This window comes from Eucyclogobius newberryi, unplaced genomic scaffold, assembly GCF_026437365.1.
Source record: "Eucyclogobius newberryi isolate DKJ021-1_F unplaced genomic scaffold, fEucNew1.0.hap1 SCAF_15, whole genome shotgun sequence".
Lineage (NCBI taxonomy): Eukaryota > Metazoa > Chordata > Actinopteri > Gobiiformes > Gobiidae > Eucyclogobius > Eucyclogobius newberryi.
The window spans coordinates 20,775,021-20,790,418 of NW_027315779.1; the positions used below are offsets into that span (position 1 = coordinate 20,775,021).

Below are 15,398 nucleotides of genomic sequence, written 5' to 3' on the forward strand. Positions count from 1 at the left end.
TATTAATCTCATATTTTTGTCCTTTTCTGTTCCTGGGTAATTCAATAAAAGTCAATAAATACTGTTCTTGTGCAGACATGCTGACTGTTTCCATCGTTGCCACACCCAGAGCACCCATAGCACTGTTTCCACCTAACAACCACCCACCTACCCCTCCTCTCTCCCTCATTCACCCCATTCACTTCCTCACACCGCCTCAGGGCCCAAGCTGAAAACTCAACATGCAAATCCTGCCTGTCCAAACACGCCGGGGGTCCAATATTCAAATAGCCACACTGCCTTTTGTCCTGGCTCTCTTCCCTCCATGTGTGCCACATGATGAGTACAAATTCAGTTTCAGGGGCACAGGGATGGATCACCCCCTCTCTTTAGAATATTTTACCTCCCTCTCTGTCTCTCACTTGACCACTGGAGGATGCTGAAATATCACTTGTTTCATACGATACCCTAAAATCCACTCTCCTCACAATTATCCACTTAGTTCCTCTCAAATTCTGTCATATTGCATTATGTTCACCATGAAAATGTTTTTGCCTTTGCAGTGTTGAACTGAACAGCTTTTACAATAATAATGATAATAGAAAAGAAAGGCCTATTAAAATCTATAGTGACAAGGGCAATTATCTTAGGACCATGGTAATCACTCAAACATATTAAGCTATCTGTTATCTGTGTTATCATGCAGTAGTTGAATAGGTTAAGTAAAGTAACGCTATGTTATGTACTATTATTAATTAGGTCTATTAGTTAGTCCATGTTTATCTTAAAATATTTGTCAATGACTAATGTACAATAAAATAAACAATAGCTATAATAGAAAGTAAATAAAGCTTTAAAACAAGATGTCTAAAGTCACTAAAGGTATTATTTCTAAAACTGCTCATCTTTTATTTCACATATGCACCAAACAGTGTAATTACTGGCAATCACATCCCGAGCCTCAAGTCTTTGATTCTTTCTTTTGTGGTTACAGCTCACCCAGATCAAACAAGACTTATCAGTAACTTCAAACTCCAAGTCCTCATAACTCACTCAGTCTAAAAGAGGCTATTAGAGGTCTCTTATGAATGTAATATGAAAGAATTCATCACCACTTGTCACAACAACAAGCTGTTAGCTGGCCTAGTGCACTACAAAAAAGCTATTTAAATGCCATGTTTTCAACGGTAGTAAGGAAGCAATTTCACTGCTTCTAATGCTACTACTTGATTATTCATTTACCACAGGCTACTACTACTCTATATGGCATCCACTTTACCACCGGTCTGACAAATATTAGGCTTTAAATCCCGTTCAAATCCCTGAACAGTGTGGCATAGCATAGCAAATTTGACCATTGCTACAGTTGTGGCCAAACAGGCCAATGGGCAAGACTGCATTAAAGTAATGGTGACTTTAAGTGGTAGCTTACCATTGAACCCATTGACTGTGGTGTTTTAAGCTTGTATAGCAAAATGAATCATCAAATTATATTGTTCTTCTTTTTAACATTAGGCTAATACCAGGCTACTCTTGTGACTGAGCTATAGCCAGTGCCCCCTTCAGCAGGCCCACTGTTTTTACAATGACTCAGAATTATAAATGTAAATTAATCTAATTAGAGTAGTTTCTTACTGTAGCTAATATATTTTCATAATGCACCATGGGGTTTTTTCTTGTCCATCTGACAAGTCATAATACATTAGAGACAAGTTAACAATCTTTTCATTTGTCCATGTTTTCAGGGGCTGAGTTTACTGTCAAGGGGTCTACATCAATCAGGTAAGTCATACATCTAAATCCCTAAATACCCTTGAACAGAGAAAATCTAATAAACTGTATGGCATGCCTTTGTGAAGACATAAGAGCAAAGCCACATGAAACGCACACGCCGCTTTGAAGTAAGCAGACGTCACTGACTGAAGCAGGAATGTTTGAAATCTGACTGATGGACTTTGCTCCTGCAGCAGAGGCGGCATCCCTGCCTGGAGCTGAGTGAGACTCAACAGCAGCTAAACATGTCTGCACATGTTTCTGTGTAATGACATGATGCCATCTCACAAATATCCGACAGGAATAACCACGCTGCCTCTTTCCTCCAAGCATTCCAGTTTATATAATTCCCTTCTCACCCTCCGCGGGTGGTCTGCACAGTATCTTTGCTGTTCCTAGCACTACATTTTTATGGAGAGGTCTGATGGTTTTCCAGAGATCTGCTGTAGCCACTCCTCCAGTTTGGGGTCACTGCCCTCGAGTGCTCCCATGACCCAGCTCCAGTTTCTCATGAGGTTGCCATCACTTGGTATTGCCACATCAACCATAACAGCTTTCCTCTGCTGTTTATCCACCACCAAAATGTCTGGTTGGTTTGCCATCGCCAATCTGTCAATCTGTATCTGGAAGTCCCACAGGATCTTGGCTTGGTCATTCTCTACCACCTTTGGGGGTGTTTTCCACTTTGACCTTGAGGTTTTTCGTACTTCGCACAGATGTTTCTGCACACTATGCCAGCCACTTGGTTATAATGCTCCATGTATGCTGTCCCTGCCAGCGTCTTGCTGGCTTGTACAGACATCTTCTTGGATTGTCTCTTTGCACAGGCTACACCTTGGGTCTTGTCTGGTGTAGATGTTGGTCTCTATTGCTCTGGTGTTCAGGGTCTGTTCCTGTGCAGCAATAATCAGTGCCTCTGTGCTGTCGGTCAGTCCAGCCCACTTTAGCCATTGGTAGGATTTTGTGAAATCAGCCACTTCAGTTATGTTCCGGTGGAGGGGCTTGTCCTTCCATGATGGTCCCTCCTCCAGGTCCTCATCCTCTGTTCCCCATTGCCTGAGACATTTACTGAGCACGTCATCTGTAGGGGCCTTGTCCTTGATGTACAGTACTTATGGATCTTGATGCTTCATCCTGGATAGTGGCTCTCACGCTAACTAGTTCACGGCCTCGTTCCTTCCTGTACAGTCTCCATGTATGGTGAGGAGCTTTTGTGTCTTAACGTCTGTGGTCTGTATCTCTTCCTTTGGCCACCTTATTATTCCTGCAGAGTATCTGATCACTGGCAGAGCGTAGCTGTTTAGTGGCCAAGACTTGTTCTTGCCATTGAGCTGGCTTCCCAATGTCAGTGCTGTAGATTTTGGTTGCGTTGTTGATGTCATTCATGTAGACGAGGTGACGGTCTTCATAGTCTTATGACTTATTACTCTAAACGCAGATTTGCCCTCTGTTGCCCAGCAGACACAGTCTGTGTGACCTGGACATGGTAACCGGCCCTGTATATGAAGTCCAACGCTTTCTTCGAAATCAGAGACCAAAAGACAGCCCCATAACGCGTGCAAGTACCTATTGCCTTTTGACATTTGCAACATAGATCATTTCTGCTAATTATGTGTTATGATACCTTGAGGTGGTATAGAAATACAGTATCTATGGAGAATTTTGTATTGGATAGATTTACTCAGGGCCTTTCTGACAAAATCCAGTTGTTTGCAAGAATTGAGTCCATGTATTTATCTTCAAATAGGAATTTAGATTCTTCACTAGCTTTTCTTGATCAACAGATAGTACTCCTGTGGATATTTTGTTTTGCTGACATATTGATATGTAAACCTTTGAAAATAAAATAGAATAGGCCAAACAGGCTCCCCATAGTTTTTTCTATCCAAGCGGCCTTATTTTTCTTTTTTTTTTTGACGCTCAGCTGAGCCAGATTCTATTCTCCTACTTTTGTGGGAGTTGTTAAGTAAAAAAAAAGCCCAGCCTGTCCACACTCAGCACACCATCATTTCTGGAGTGTAAACATTCTAACAAATAAACAGAAGTACGGTACCACATCTTCTGGACCCTGTCTGCTCTCAGACATTTTCTCAGTTTTATTTTCACACAGCAGTTTTTCATGCAAAGATTGAAAGAGGTTATGCTACACAGGCCTATAGGGGATTGTTGCATATGTAGGCCACCATTCAGGGCGTAGACCTATATACATTTATTTTAATTTGGAATTCTCTAAATGGGCATATAGCCTTTTAAGGTTTATTGACAAGGGCCACATCTCAAGGTCAGTTATGACTTTGCATGAACATCATCTTGACCTCAAATCACCACAGAAAACCACACCAGAGCTTTAGTCTTCTGTCCCTGTAAACATTAACAAATCTAAACAAACTGACAACATACAAAAACAGCTGGGTTTGATCACTGAACCATCAGTGTTCACTATCAACCATTTTGGGGTGCTTGGACAGGGCATGATTTCATTTGGCATCTTTATCACCTTTACCAGGTCTGAACTTTCCAATAAAAGGGACTAAGTCGGGCAATGGTGTATCATTATATAATTTTAAAGTCTATATGACAAGTTCTCATGTCATCAATATGCGACATACCATTTAAAATACAGGGACAATTTACACACAACTGACACATTTTCTGATAGTTTAAACAATAATTTAAGGTGTAATTATTTTCAAATCATAACAGTTCATTTATGTGTGTTTTGGGTCTTGTTTACAATATGGTTGCTGGGTAACAGTTGTGGAATTACCCCTATCTGTGTCATATTTGCTTGCCATGTCTTGCCAGGAAGTGTCTCCAAAACTGTCAAACAGCCATGAGTTAAATCCATGGCTGATTGCAGTAAAGTTGGCTTTTTCTCTCTCTTGCCACTCATCACGCCCTCCGAGGCAACTGCTGTTGTGATTTTGGGCGTTACAAAAATAAAATAAATTGGAATTGAATAGAATTGAATCACGTTTCTATTTCAGCGCCACCTACCGACGAACATTGTGCAACGTTACACACGGGGAATTAATCGCGCCACGCTGGCTGATTAGCTCGGATGGGGCACGCGCTTAACTAAAATGTACCTTTATGGCTTTTTTTTGACATCGCTTTTAAAATGTATCAAATGGCTTACATTTTGATGACACATAGAGCAGAGGTGATGGTGATGTCGTAGCGGGACAATACCACCGGGGGCGCTCTCAACCCGGCTCTCTGCTGTTGTTGTGGTTAGCTTAGCCTTTAGCCCATGCTGCCTGTTGTACGGGTGTACGGGGGTTGTGCGGTGCTTTGCCGGGAACATGGCTCTCACGTGAGGCGGCAGCGCTCAATCGTCTTCTCTGGCTAAAAGCTCAAAAATGACGGTGGAAATGGCCGGTGTTTTCGACATAGATCTGGATCAGCCAGATGACATCGTATCCGAGGACGAACTTGAAGATGGAGTGAGTGTTGTTGAGCTTATGCTAGCCGGTTAGCCTCTAGTTAGCATGCATTTGTTAGCTAGTCTAAGGCCTTTGTAGCAAATTAGTACGCACAGCGGAAAAGTGCATATTTTTTGATGAACATGGTGTAGTAGAGCCATGACCACTTTACTGTGTTGAAGCGTTATAGTCATATGTAAATATTATGCCCGAGGGCTAACGCCGATTACCCGCTAATATGAACACCTGATACACCTGAAACCCGCCACATTTAAGACCGCTAGTCCCATAATAATAGAGGTCATCTCACACTTAATCATAAATGAATGAAATAATATACACCGTGCTTTTCCAGGTATTCAGGCCATTTAACAAAGCCACCAGGCTCACGGACATCGCCAGTACAGTAGCTACAGTCTCATTGTCACGAAGATGGCAAATTGCGCTTCTCCGTAGCTGTCGTGTCGGATCGCCACGCCTGTCTGCTGTGTTACAATTAACTATTTTAAACCTAAAGTATGTATTCTGCTTGTGCTGGTTTTGTTTTAGGGTGAATACATGGACCAATGCAGCAGTGGGTTCGACTTGTAAGTGTTATCCGATTTCAACACTGTTATCTATAAAAGTAATTTAGATCTTACAAAGAAATTAACTAATCCAACTACTCTTGTCATGTAAAAGCATGACATGACTGTTTTGCATTAACGGTCTTTCTGACTGCATGTTCTGTCTTCAAAAAGGTTACATGTGATATTGTGTTCCTTTTTCTTATTTTTTCCCCTTCCTTTTTTGTTTGACTAGCAACATGGATGGCTGTGAGAAGTTTGAAATATCTGAGAACAGCGTAAATAAAGGAACAGAACAGATTAGGCCTGAATGCTTTGAGCTGCTGAAAGTTCTGGGAAAAGGCGGCTATGGAAAGGTATGAAAAAGCAACAAAAATACATTCAGACACACAAGACAAATCACATGTAAACATTGCATTACAATAGTTACTATTGCATAACAAATAGTTTAAAGAACAGTGACTGTTTATATCAAACCAAACAAGGATTTTATGTATATTTATTACATATTTTGCATGCAAAACCCATATTCATTTTCACTTACATTATGCATCTAGTGATCTTTCAAAACATTACGAATCACTTAACCAGATTTGTTTTTCTTATGGATACATCTTCCACATTATTATAGCTGAAACACATGCCAAGGAATTCAGGCATTACTTTTTCCAGGAATTCAGGCATTACTTTTTCCAGGTGTTTCAAGTTCGGAAAGTAACAGGTGCGTCTTCTGGGAAGATTTTTGCCATGAAGGTTTTGAAGAAGGTACATGTTTAAATCTATTTCAATTTCAAACCTACCGCAGTTGCTTGTGTGGGTGGTTTATTGTGGTGCTGGACTGTTGCTATCATGTCTTGGCGAGTAAGTCCTGTTCTTGTGGTATTATGAACGTTTGTCAATAAACATTCTTTTCTTATTTGCGATTTGGTTTCATGTTCCTTTCATGCAGTTTATTGTGATGGCAACAGCTACTTTTTGTTCATGAAAGGTGCACTATGCATCTTTTCTACTTGGGGCTGTGCAGATGCAATTGCTTTGTACGGAATGCTCCCCAGTGCGGCATTAAACGTGTCTATCTAGCATTGTTCAATTTCGGATGTTTTTATTGATTTAAGAAGAAAAAAAAATACCTTGAAAAACATGCATTCTTTAAGTAAGTCTGTAACTCGGCCTGGTGGTGTCACTTGCTTGTCTCCATTGAGAAAGATATGTTTATTTCCATAGCATGGAATATTCTAGACAAGGCATTGTCTTCAATAAAACAAGAAAATTCTTCTGTAAACAAAAAAATGTATTGCTCCAAACTTCGTGCTGGACTCATTAACCAGGCATTTCTCTCCCAGGCCATGATCGTTCGTAATGCAAAGGATACAGCTCATACCAAAGCTGAGCGCAACATTTTGGAGGAAGTCAAGCACCCCTTTATTGTGGATCTAATCTATGCCTTCCAGACAGGGGGAAAGTTGTATCTTATCCTGGAATATCTCAGTGGTGAGTGTCATGATTCCTTATCAAATACAAAGACTTCATATTGATATAGACTCTTTCCTCAAATGAAATGTTTAATTATTTTTTTGCAGGTGGGGAGTTATTTATGCAACTAGAAAGAGAAGGAATATTTATGGAGGACACAGCATGGTAAACTACTGCCAACCTCTTATTGTATTTAGCTGTTATTTCTGTTATAGAGATGTTAATGCAAACTGCATTTCAAAATGTAGCATTCATGTCATTAAAGACTGATATGATAAAAATTGTGTTTGTTGAAATAAATAAGCAGCTAACAACAAAGTTTTAATTATAGTTTCTACCTGGCTGAGATCTCCATGGCTTTGGGCCACCTTCACAAGAAGGGCATCATCTACAGAGACCTGAAGCCTGAAAACATAATGCTTAACAACAATGGTAAGCTAATTAAAAGTATTTCTGCTTTGTTAAATGCATATAGTCACATGTCGATGCATCATTTCTATTCTATAGGACATGTCAAATTGACAGACTTTGGCCTGTGCAAGGAGTCCATCCATGATGGCACTGTAACCCACACCTTCTGTGGCACCATTGAATATATGTATGTAACATCTCAAGACAATGTTGTCTGCGCCTCTATTTTTAGGTCTCTGTCTGAGTATCATGTTATTTCCTCTGTTCATCCACAGGGCTCCAGAGATCCTGATGAGGAGTGGACACAATCGAGCAGTTGATTGGTGGAGTCTCGGTGCTCTCATGTATGACATGCTGACTGGAGCAGTAAGTTCACACCAATCAATGCAAAAGAACACACATACTGTACTGCATGCATATATCATGATTTTGCATAATTAAACAACAAACTTGTGTTTTCCAGCGAATGCTTTAGGTGTTTATTTATGACTGCAACTATGTAATGTTTATATGTCTAGCCACCATTTACTGGGGAAAACAGGAAGAAGACCATTGACAAAATATTGAAATGTAAACTTAGCCTTCCACCATATCTGACACAAGAAGCAAGAGACCTTCTAAAAAAGGTAAAATCTCAACAGTTTTATTTTCTTAAGAGTCGAAGAAGCAACTAAAAGCAAGGTGAACCTTTTGTTTTCAGCTGTTGAAGAGGAACGCCTCAGTGCGGCTCGGGGGTGGCCCTGGAGATGCTGCAGAGGTCCAGGTAAACAGTGTGGTTTAACAGTTTGTTACGTTAAACAGCATGAATGACAAGTCTCTTAATTGGTCTAAAGCTGTTCCTTTTCATCTTCAGGCTCACCCTTTCTTCAGACATATAAACTGGGATGATCTACTTGCCCGTAAAGTAGAGCCCCCATTTAAACCATTTCTGGTAAGTTCTTATTGAAACCACTTGCTCTGAGGTTGTCTTAAGGAACTACAGTGAGTCTCTATTGTTTTTTTTTGTTTTTTTAAAGCAATCAGCTGATGATGTCAGCCAGTTTGACTCCAAGTTCACCAGTCAGACTCCAGTGGACAGTCCAGATGATTCCACCCTGAGTGAAAGTGCTAATCAAGTCTTTCTGGTAAGTCAGATCCCACACAGTGTTGTTTTTATAGAGACAGGGCTTTGAGAGCAAATTGAAGTGTTGTAGAAGAATTTCAGAAGTAGTCATCTGGACAATCTTTTAAAAATCAATGTTTCAGCTTCCATCCGACGTCCATAGTCAAGTGTTTTGATTGTTTTCATGATCCTTTTAAACATCTTAAAAGATTCACTTAATGTGTCCCATCTGGTTTTGAATGACTCCTATTCCTGGAAGCTGTGCTCACTTGCTAACCACAATGCATGATTCCGTTTACTTAGTAGTGCATGCTCATCATCAGCTGTGGGTTGTTTTTGGGAAAAAAGACCATGCAGATATTTTTTTCTCATTTCTCCAGGGTTTCACATATGTAGCCCCTTCAGTCCTTGAAAATATCAAAGAGAAATTCTCCTTTGAACCAAAAGTACGTTCTCCTCGCAAATTCCCTGGGAGCCCAAGAACACCTGTAAGGTAAAACCCCTTCTACATTACAAATGCATGCAGTTTTAATGACATGTTTTATTAATTAGTGTGATTGGCAATGGTAAGCATGCTGAGAAAGATTTGTCCAGCTTACCGACACAATAATTTCCTATGGCACTAATAGTCTTAATTTGTAATGTGAACTCTCTACAGTCCAGTGAAGTTTGCTAGTGGAGGCTGCTGGGCTCGGGGACCCGCTCTGAATGACGGCTCATGTGTGCTGCATCATGGCATATCGGTTGATCACGCCATGGAGGTGTCCTCTGTGGAGCAAACAGACATTTGCAGCAGTGGAACTACAGAGGTCTCTGCTCCGCTCCCTATCCGACAGCCATCCGGCATCAGCACAGGACAATATAAAAAACAGGCCTACCCTTTGAATTCCAAGAGACCAGATCACCTAAGAATGAACTTATGACACTTGTTGTTGAACTTTAGGAATATACATTTTTTTTTTTCTGAATAGAATACTGAATAGACACTTTTTCCGCTGATCACCAGCTCTTCCAGCAACGCCTTCTCTCTTCACCTCTGACCTGCAGCCTGGCCTCAGTCTTCTGCCCGTAATGAGCAGTGCTCTGAGGCATGCTTCTAGAAAGTGGACTTGTTAAGTTTTGGCATTATGATTTATTGGTGCTCTGTCCAGCTACAGGACAATGTTGTGTCAGTGTTTACAATTGGAGATGTTAGTGTACAATGCAATTACCATTTGCATTTGAATTACCCCTCAGTATCCAATCTGTAAGAAAGGTTTTGAAAGAAACCTGAGAAGCGTTCATACCATTGATTGTAACCTAACCCTACAGCCAAAACATTTGTGTTTGAGGGTATTAAATAGCCTGTAGAAAATAATCTCTAAGGAAATTACAATCTCACCTGATGTTGCTTTCACCAAGACAACTTCTGGTGCAGTTTGTCTTCAAATAAAATAATAAAATTGGGTTTTTTGAAATGCCTTTTAGTTTTGGCGATGGGCAACAATACCAACGTACTGATGGTTTGATGTATTGTGCACAGTATTTATTTTAGTGTCTTTTTATTGCTCTCATGCCAATTCAAATGTACTTCCTCCAAGAACCAAACAGCTTTAGTAAAACTCTGGGAATGCATTCCATCTTGTGCATCAGTTATGTTATCTGCTCTTACAGACTAAGTTGTTCATGTTAATTACTTTTTTAACGATTAAATATTTTCTTTTAGATTTATGAGAGCTTCATATTTATTTTAAGTGCCATGTTATCACAGAATCATTCACACTATGCAATTATTGTATTTAATTTGTTGTATTATATTAAGGCTGCAGAATGTCAAGTCATGATATTCCATGTGTTCTATTTGATACTGGTTTACAACATGTCCATAACATTTAATATTTTATTCCGATTGGACATATTTACTGCAAGTGTGCTGTGGTTTAATCAAAAGCTGATAAGGCTTACTCTGGTACAAAACATCAAATGGCAACATTTATGTTCTACTTGGACATGGTCCCCTTTTAAAATATTTTTATGATCGTGTAAACGCGTGAGAATGGCATTTTGCAGTATTCAGTTCTCAATCAAATGAATGTAAAATGGGAACAGGGATTCCACTTTATTTTTTTATGACTCTGTTCCTCAGGATTCATTTCTTCATGTTATTCCATTTTTTTTTTTTTTTGTAAAACACCAAGTATGTTTTCCAGTCCAGCGCATATTCTCATGTTAAAATTGCTATTTTACTATTCTAACTTGACTGGTTGCCTCTTACTTGAATGGCTTAAGAGTTAAATATGTAAAATACATAGCAAGGTGACCCTTTTTTTTTCACTTTAATAACACCACTTGTAAGATGTTTTTTTTTTTTATTATTCATTAAAACAGATAAAAAATGACTTTAATAAAATATTTTTTTCATTCTTTGGTTAAAAGCATGAACCCAAGCACCTCTGTAGAAAAATTATATTAAATGATTAACTCTGAATTATCTGAATGTGGACCAACTGAAAATGGGCCCTTTTAAATCTCAATATTTCCCAACACTTATGTTTTGAATCACCAACACATTCTTTAGTCCGTATAATAAACTATGGTACACTGCATAAAACTGACCAAATTTGGCCATTTGTTCAAATACTTTTAAATACATTTTAAATTCTTGGGATATAATCTTATTAACAATGTCAGACAAAATCAGTAGGGGCAACACTCACTTTGTGATGAAAAGTGCACTAAATTACTTGATGGAAGGTTAGTTACCGGTTTAATATTATGTCTACCTGAAATGTGCCACAGTGGCATTGAAATCTCCATGAAGACAAGGAGATGGCACCAACAGCCCAAGTAACCGGTAGAATATTTGTATTTAAACATTCCAGGAAAGGCAATATCTCCATGGATAGAAGCAGGTACCCTCCTCCAGACATACGATAAACAAGGAAACCAAAACATTAAATACATCAAGATCAATGTTTACAAAGGTCAAGATACTGATGTAATAGGCAGTTATCTGCCTACTGTCAACATGTGGCCACAAAACAGCCCTTGGTTTAAACAGTGTAAAAGACATTATGCAAGATAATTTTTCAGTGGGATTTGACATAGTCAAATACATAAACTACAATCCAATATCAAAGGGCCAACACTTCTGTCAGTAAATTTGCAGATGTGGAGACGTATCACCATCCCTCCATTTGTAGACCTTTTCTGTGATCACTGTCCGGCACAAAGGGCAGCTCTTTTCCCGATTTAACCACAGTGCAATGCACTCGTCACAGAATATGTGCTGCACAGAAAAGAAAAAAAAAGCAATGTCAGCTTGTATAAAATATTTATTAAATGGTCAATATAATGAGTAGAGGAAAAGACATTAACCTGACAGAGCAGAGCCCGAGGCTGTCTGTATTCTCCTTGGCAGATTGGACAGACGTCTCCAGCCTCACTACACTGACTCCTAGTGGCTGCCGTTCCAGTTTGCTGAAACAAACTCATGTTAGATGAAGTCCACTGTGAATTGCATTTCATAATGAGGTACCATTTACCTCGCCTTGTAGACATATCCTCAGAGTTCTTATTAATGATGAACATTGTCCATACAATCCTAAAAGCTGAAGATAGAACAATATTGGTCCACATGTTGGATATGTACTCACTGTGGTTGCTTACTTACTTTCATTATGAGGTAGAGCAAAGCTAGCAGAACCCCAAAAGTCAGCCCTGGAGTGCCATCAGCCTCCTGGTAGGTGACCAGGTAACGGAACCATAGAGGGACAGGGGCAATTGCCTGGTATACCTGGCCCAGCTCCTCTGTCAACATTAACAATCTCCCCTAGAAAAAAAATACAATTCTAAATCAATCACCAATATTCACTCTTGTTACTCATTTATAACTACAGCGGTTTTACCTGAGATCTGAAGGTGACCACAATTAAGGGCAGCAGCAGAATAAGGCACTTAATCCCCATAGTCAGGAATTTAATTATGAAATTTGTGATGCCAACTGCCCAAAGAACCTCCCAAAAACCCAAAGGCTCAATAGTTGGGCTGAGGAAAATAAGACTGAAAACAAACCAAATGAAACATGAACTTCTAAAACCTTAATGCTGGCTTTCATTTTAATTGGGGTTGAAATGTTGAAGGGACTGTTTGGATGTAGAAGTATACTAGACATACGAAATTAGGTAAATTAATGTAGTAATCTCAAAGCAGTCCTACCAGTAGTGAAGTGTCTCAGAATTAAATGTGTAATAAAGCAGGATTGAAGAGGAATTTAGGAAGACCAGGAACCAGACACAGTGTAATTTGGAGTGACCATCCTGTAAAAAAGTTTTAGAAATTTCATAGTGTTTTCATTCAAAATATATATATTTAGTTGATTTATTTATTTGATTTGGTCTTACCTGATGAAACACTTGAGTTTGAATACCTTTATTCACATATAAAAAGGTTGTAAAAAGCCCAATGCCAACCGCTAAACCTGTAGAGTGTACATGGGCACTAAATTAGTAAAAATATAGTTTCGTAATCGTAATTTTTCTGTTTTGAATGAGCTGCCTACCAAGTGCATGCTGGATCACAAGTTTAGCACACAGTATAATAAGGAAAGGAAGACTCTTCTGAAGCCACTGGAGAAGACATCGGAGCTCTGACAGCGAGGAACTGGGCTCTCCAGGCTCAGGATCAGAATCAGACGGTTCCAGGTTCGTGGGGGAGTGGGGCTGGTGTTGTGGCCGGCTGTGTCCATGTGAGTGAGAATGGGAGCTCACCCTGGCTCTCCTGGACGAGGCACCACCGCTTGACTCTCCAGGGCCACTGGTGATGGGGACACGCACCTCGGAGCCCTCAGGATTAGCAGCAGGGGAGCACAATGTGGGGGTTATGGTTTTAATCTCTGGTTGTACAAACAGTTTCACATCCTTAGGTCCTGTTGAAGCATCCGGTGCACTTTTAGGCTGCATCACAACAGAAGAAGCACTCAATTTTGATGCTCTGCTGGAGTGACACCTACAGAGAAGAACACAACTAGTATTTATACTTAATAATGATAATATATATTTTTATGCAAAATAATACACCATGAGTCCAAAGGACTGCTGGCGTGTCAAATCCATCAGTTCTCTACACAATGGTAGATATTATGTGCCTTAAGCTAAAAACCGTAGGTCCGTGACCTTAGTTAAAGCTATAAAGTGTAACAAACTATTTTTGTATGCATGAGGATCAGTAAACAGTCCAGTAACTCATTCGATTTAAGAAAGTGGTTGTGGATAGCCAAACAGATGTTAGCATTAGCTGAGTGTATCGTATCTACCACATTAAAAGCTTCACCTCGCATTATTCTGCATTCGGAGTTTCATTGTATGCGTCTAGTCCCCATTTAGTGTCATTTTCATTTCGCTTGGTAAAAATAAAAAAATGTTAACACAAACAAAACAAACTCGTACTGGTTTGAGCCTGGCTAAGCCGAAAGCGGTTGCTCATTTCTGTTTACGACATGGTTTACGACAGTCAAAGAAAACAACCTGCTTCGTTTACGTTTGACGGTGCAGAATGTGCTCAGCGAAGCTCGGGCGCCTCCTACTGGTGATTTGAAACTCCCTTAACACAGACAGTTACCGCTTCAACAAAGTTCAGGTATTTCAGGAAAGCTCTTTTGGATCTACTCATTTGCTTTCCTTTACGACAAATTTGATCATCATGATAAATTTAACATTTCAGCTTCCTAAAGCCTACATTGCATATTATTCAGAATCAAAAAATGTTTATCGTCATTGTCAGTGAACAAAATTCACAGGCTGGGAACTTGCTGTGATTTGGTGCAACATACAACGATGAACAATAACAAAAGCAAGGTATATCAAATAAGCTATGCATTAACCAACTGGGACATTTGACTTTTTCTTTATTTATATATTTATTCAAAGTTGCTCAATATGTTGTATATAAAAATAAAGCTGTAACCCTTATTTCCAGTCAAATCAATAATTCTTGGAAGCATCAGGCTTAGTTTGTACTCAAAGCCCATAGGTAAAAAAGATTACGCTAAAATATAATTAACAATGAATAGGACTTTTATATGGATTCCGCCTCTACATCTTTGCTTTATTACAAATCACTAAAACTATTTTTTGTGAATTTACCTTACCTTACCAGATTTTAAAAGAGAATTGTCAAATCCCAATAAATGCTAAAACTATGTTCAATCACCTCCAGACACTCCAGCTTTACTCATCTAGATCAGATAAGCCTTTATTTGTCCCATAATTCATATATTTAAAAAAGAAAATCTAGGATTTAAAATCTAAATTCCTCTGAGCAGAGCTTGTTTCCACCTATGATTAGAGTAAAACAGACGTCAGAACACTAAACTACAGAGTCTCAGCTTCACAAAGGCTCCAGCCAATTGTTTGTGCTCCAGAGGGTTCAGGAAAGCTGTTTTATTTAATTATTGAGCATTTTTTCTGGTATTTTTGGAAAAATAGGCAAAAACAATATACATTTACTAATAAGATAGACTCAAATAGACTCAGTATGTACACAAATTCCAGTGTTGCAACTTGAAGTAGGTACAGAAGTAAATTAAAAAACGTATTAAAAAACGCTCTTATAGAAAAGCTCTTATAAAACTCTTATAAAAAACTTATTATACTCTTAATAGAAAATAATAATAATAACAATAGTAACACT

The 15,398-nt window shown here is 39.1% G+C and overlaps 2 protein-coding genes across 2 annotated transcripts; one reads left to right on the top strand and one right to left on the bottom strand.

Moving 5' to 3' along the window:
* The first annotated feature begins 4,940 nt into the window (after positions 1 to 4,940).
* Positions 4,941 to 11,108, top strand: rps6kb1a (ribosomal protein S6 kinase b, polypeptide 1a). Its single transcript, XM_072446686.1, has 15 exons — positions 4,941 to 5,198; positions 5,727 to 5,764; positions 5,979 to 6,099; positions 6,440 to 6,508; positions 7,087 to 7,234; positions 7,324 to 7,381; positions 7,548 to 7,648; positions 7,724 to 7,814; positions 7,903 to 7,993; positions 8,146 to 8,253; positions 8,328 to 8,390; positions 8,481 to 8,558; positions 8,644 to 8,751; positions 9,110 to 9,222; positions 9,388 to 11,108. Exons 1-15 carry the CDS (start codon positions 5,115 to 5,117, stop codon positions 9,650 to 9,652), a joined length of 1,536 nt encoding a protein of 511 aa, XP_072302787.1. The 5' UTR covers positions 4,941 to 5,114; the 3' UTR covers positions 9,653 to 11,108.
* On the bottom strand, positions 10,956 to 14,217 carry rnft1 (ring finger protein, transmembrane 1). The gene is made up of 9 exons (XM_072446687.1): positions 14,040 to 14,217; positions 13,270 to 13,715; positions 13,112 to 13,188; positions 12,927 to 13,027; positions 12,617 to 12,770; positions 12,382 to 12,540; positions 12,254 to 12,319; positions 12,087 to 12,188; positions 10,956 to 11,997 (listed from the first exon to the last, which is right to left on the bottom strand). Exons 1-9 carry the CDS (start codon positions 14,066 to 14,068, stop codon positions 11,863 to 11,865), a joined length of 1,269 nt encoding a protein of 422 aa, XP_072302788.1. The 5' UTR covers positions 14,069 to 14,217; the 3' UTR covers positions 10,956 to 11,862.
* Positions 14,218 to 15,398: the final 1,181 nt, after the last annotated feature.

Coding starts and splice junctions, on each gene's coding strand:
- rps6kb1a (XM_072446686.1), top strand. CDS start 5,115: ATGACGGTGGAAATGGCCGGTGTTTTCGACATAGATCTGGATCAGCCA. Junction 7,649..7,723: donor CATAATGCTTAACAACAATG/GTAAGCTAATTA, acceptor TCTATTCTATAG/GACATGTCAAATTGACAGAC. Junction 8,559..8,643: donor CCCCATTTAAACCATTTCTG/GTAAGTTCTTAT, acceptor GTTTTTTTAAAG/CAATCAGCTGATGATGTCAG.
- rnft1 (XM_072446687.1), bottom strand. CDS start 14,068: ATGAAACTCCGAATGCAGAATAATGCGAG. Junction 13,716..14,039: donor CGAATGCAGAATAATGCGAG/GTGAAGCTTTTA, acceptor TCTTCTCTGTAG/GTGTCACTCCAGCAGAGCAT. Junction 13,189..13,269: donor TGTGATCCAGCATGCACTTG/GTAGGCAGCTCA, acceptor TACACTCTACAG/GTTTAGCGGTTGGCATTGGG.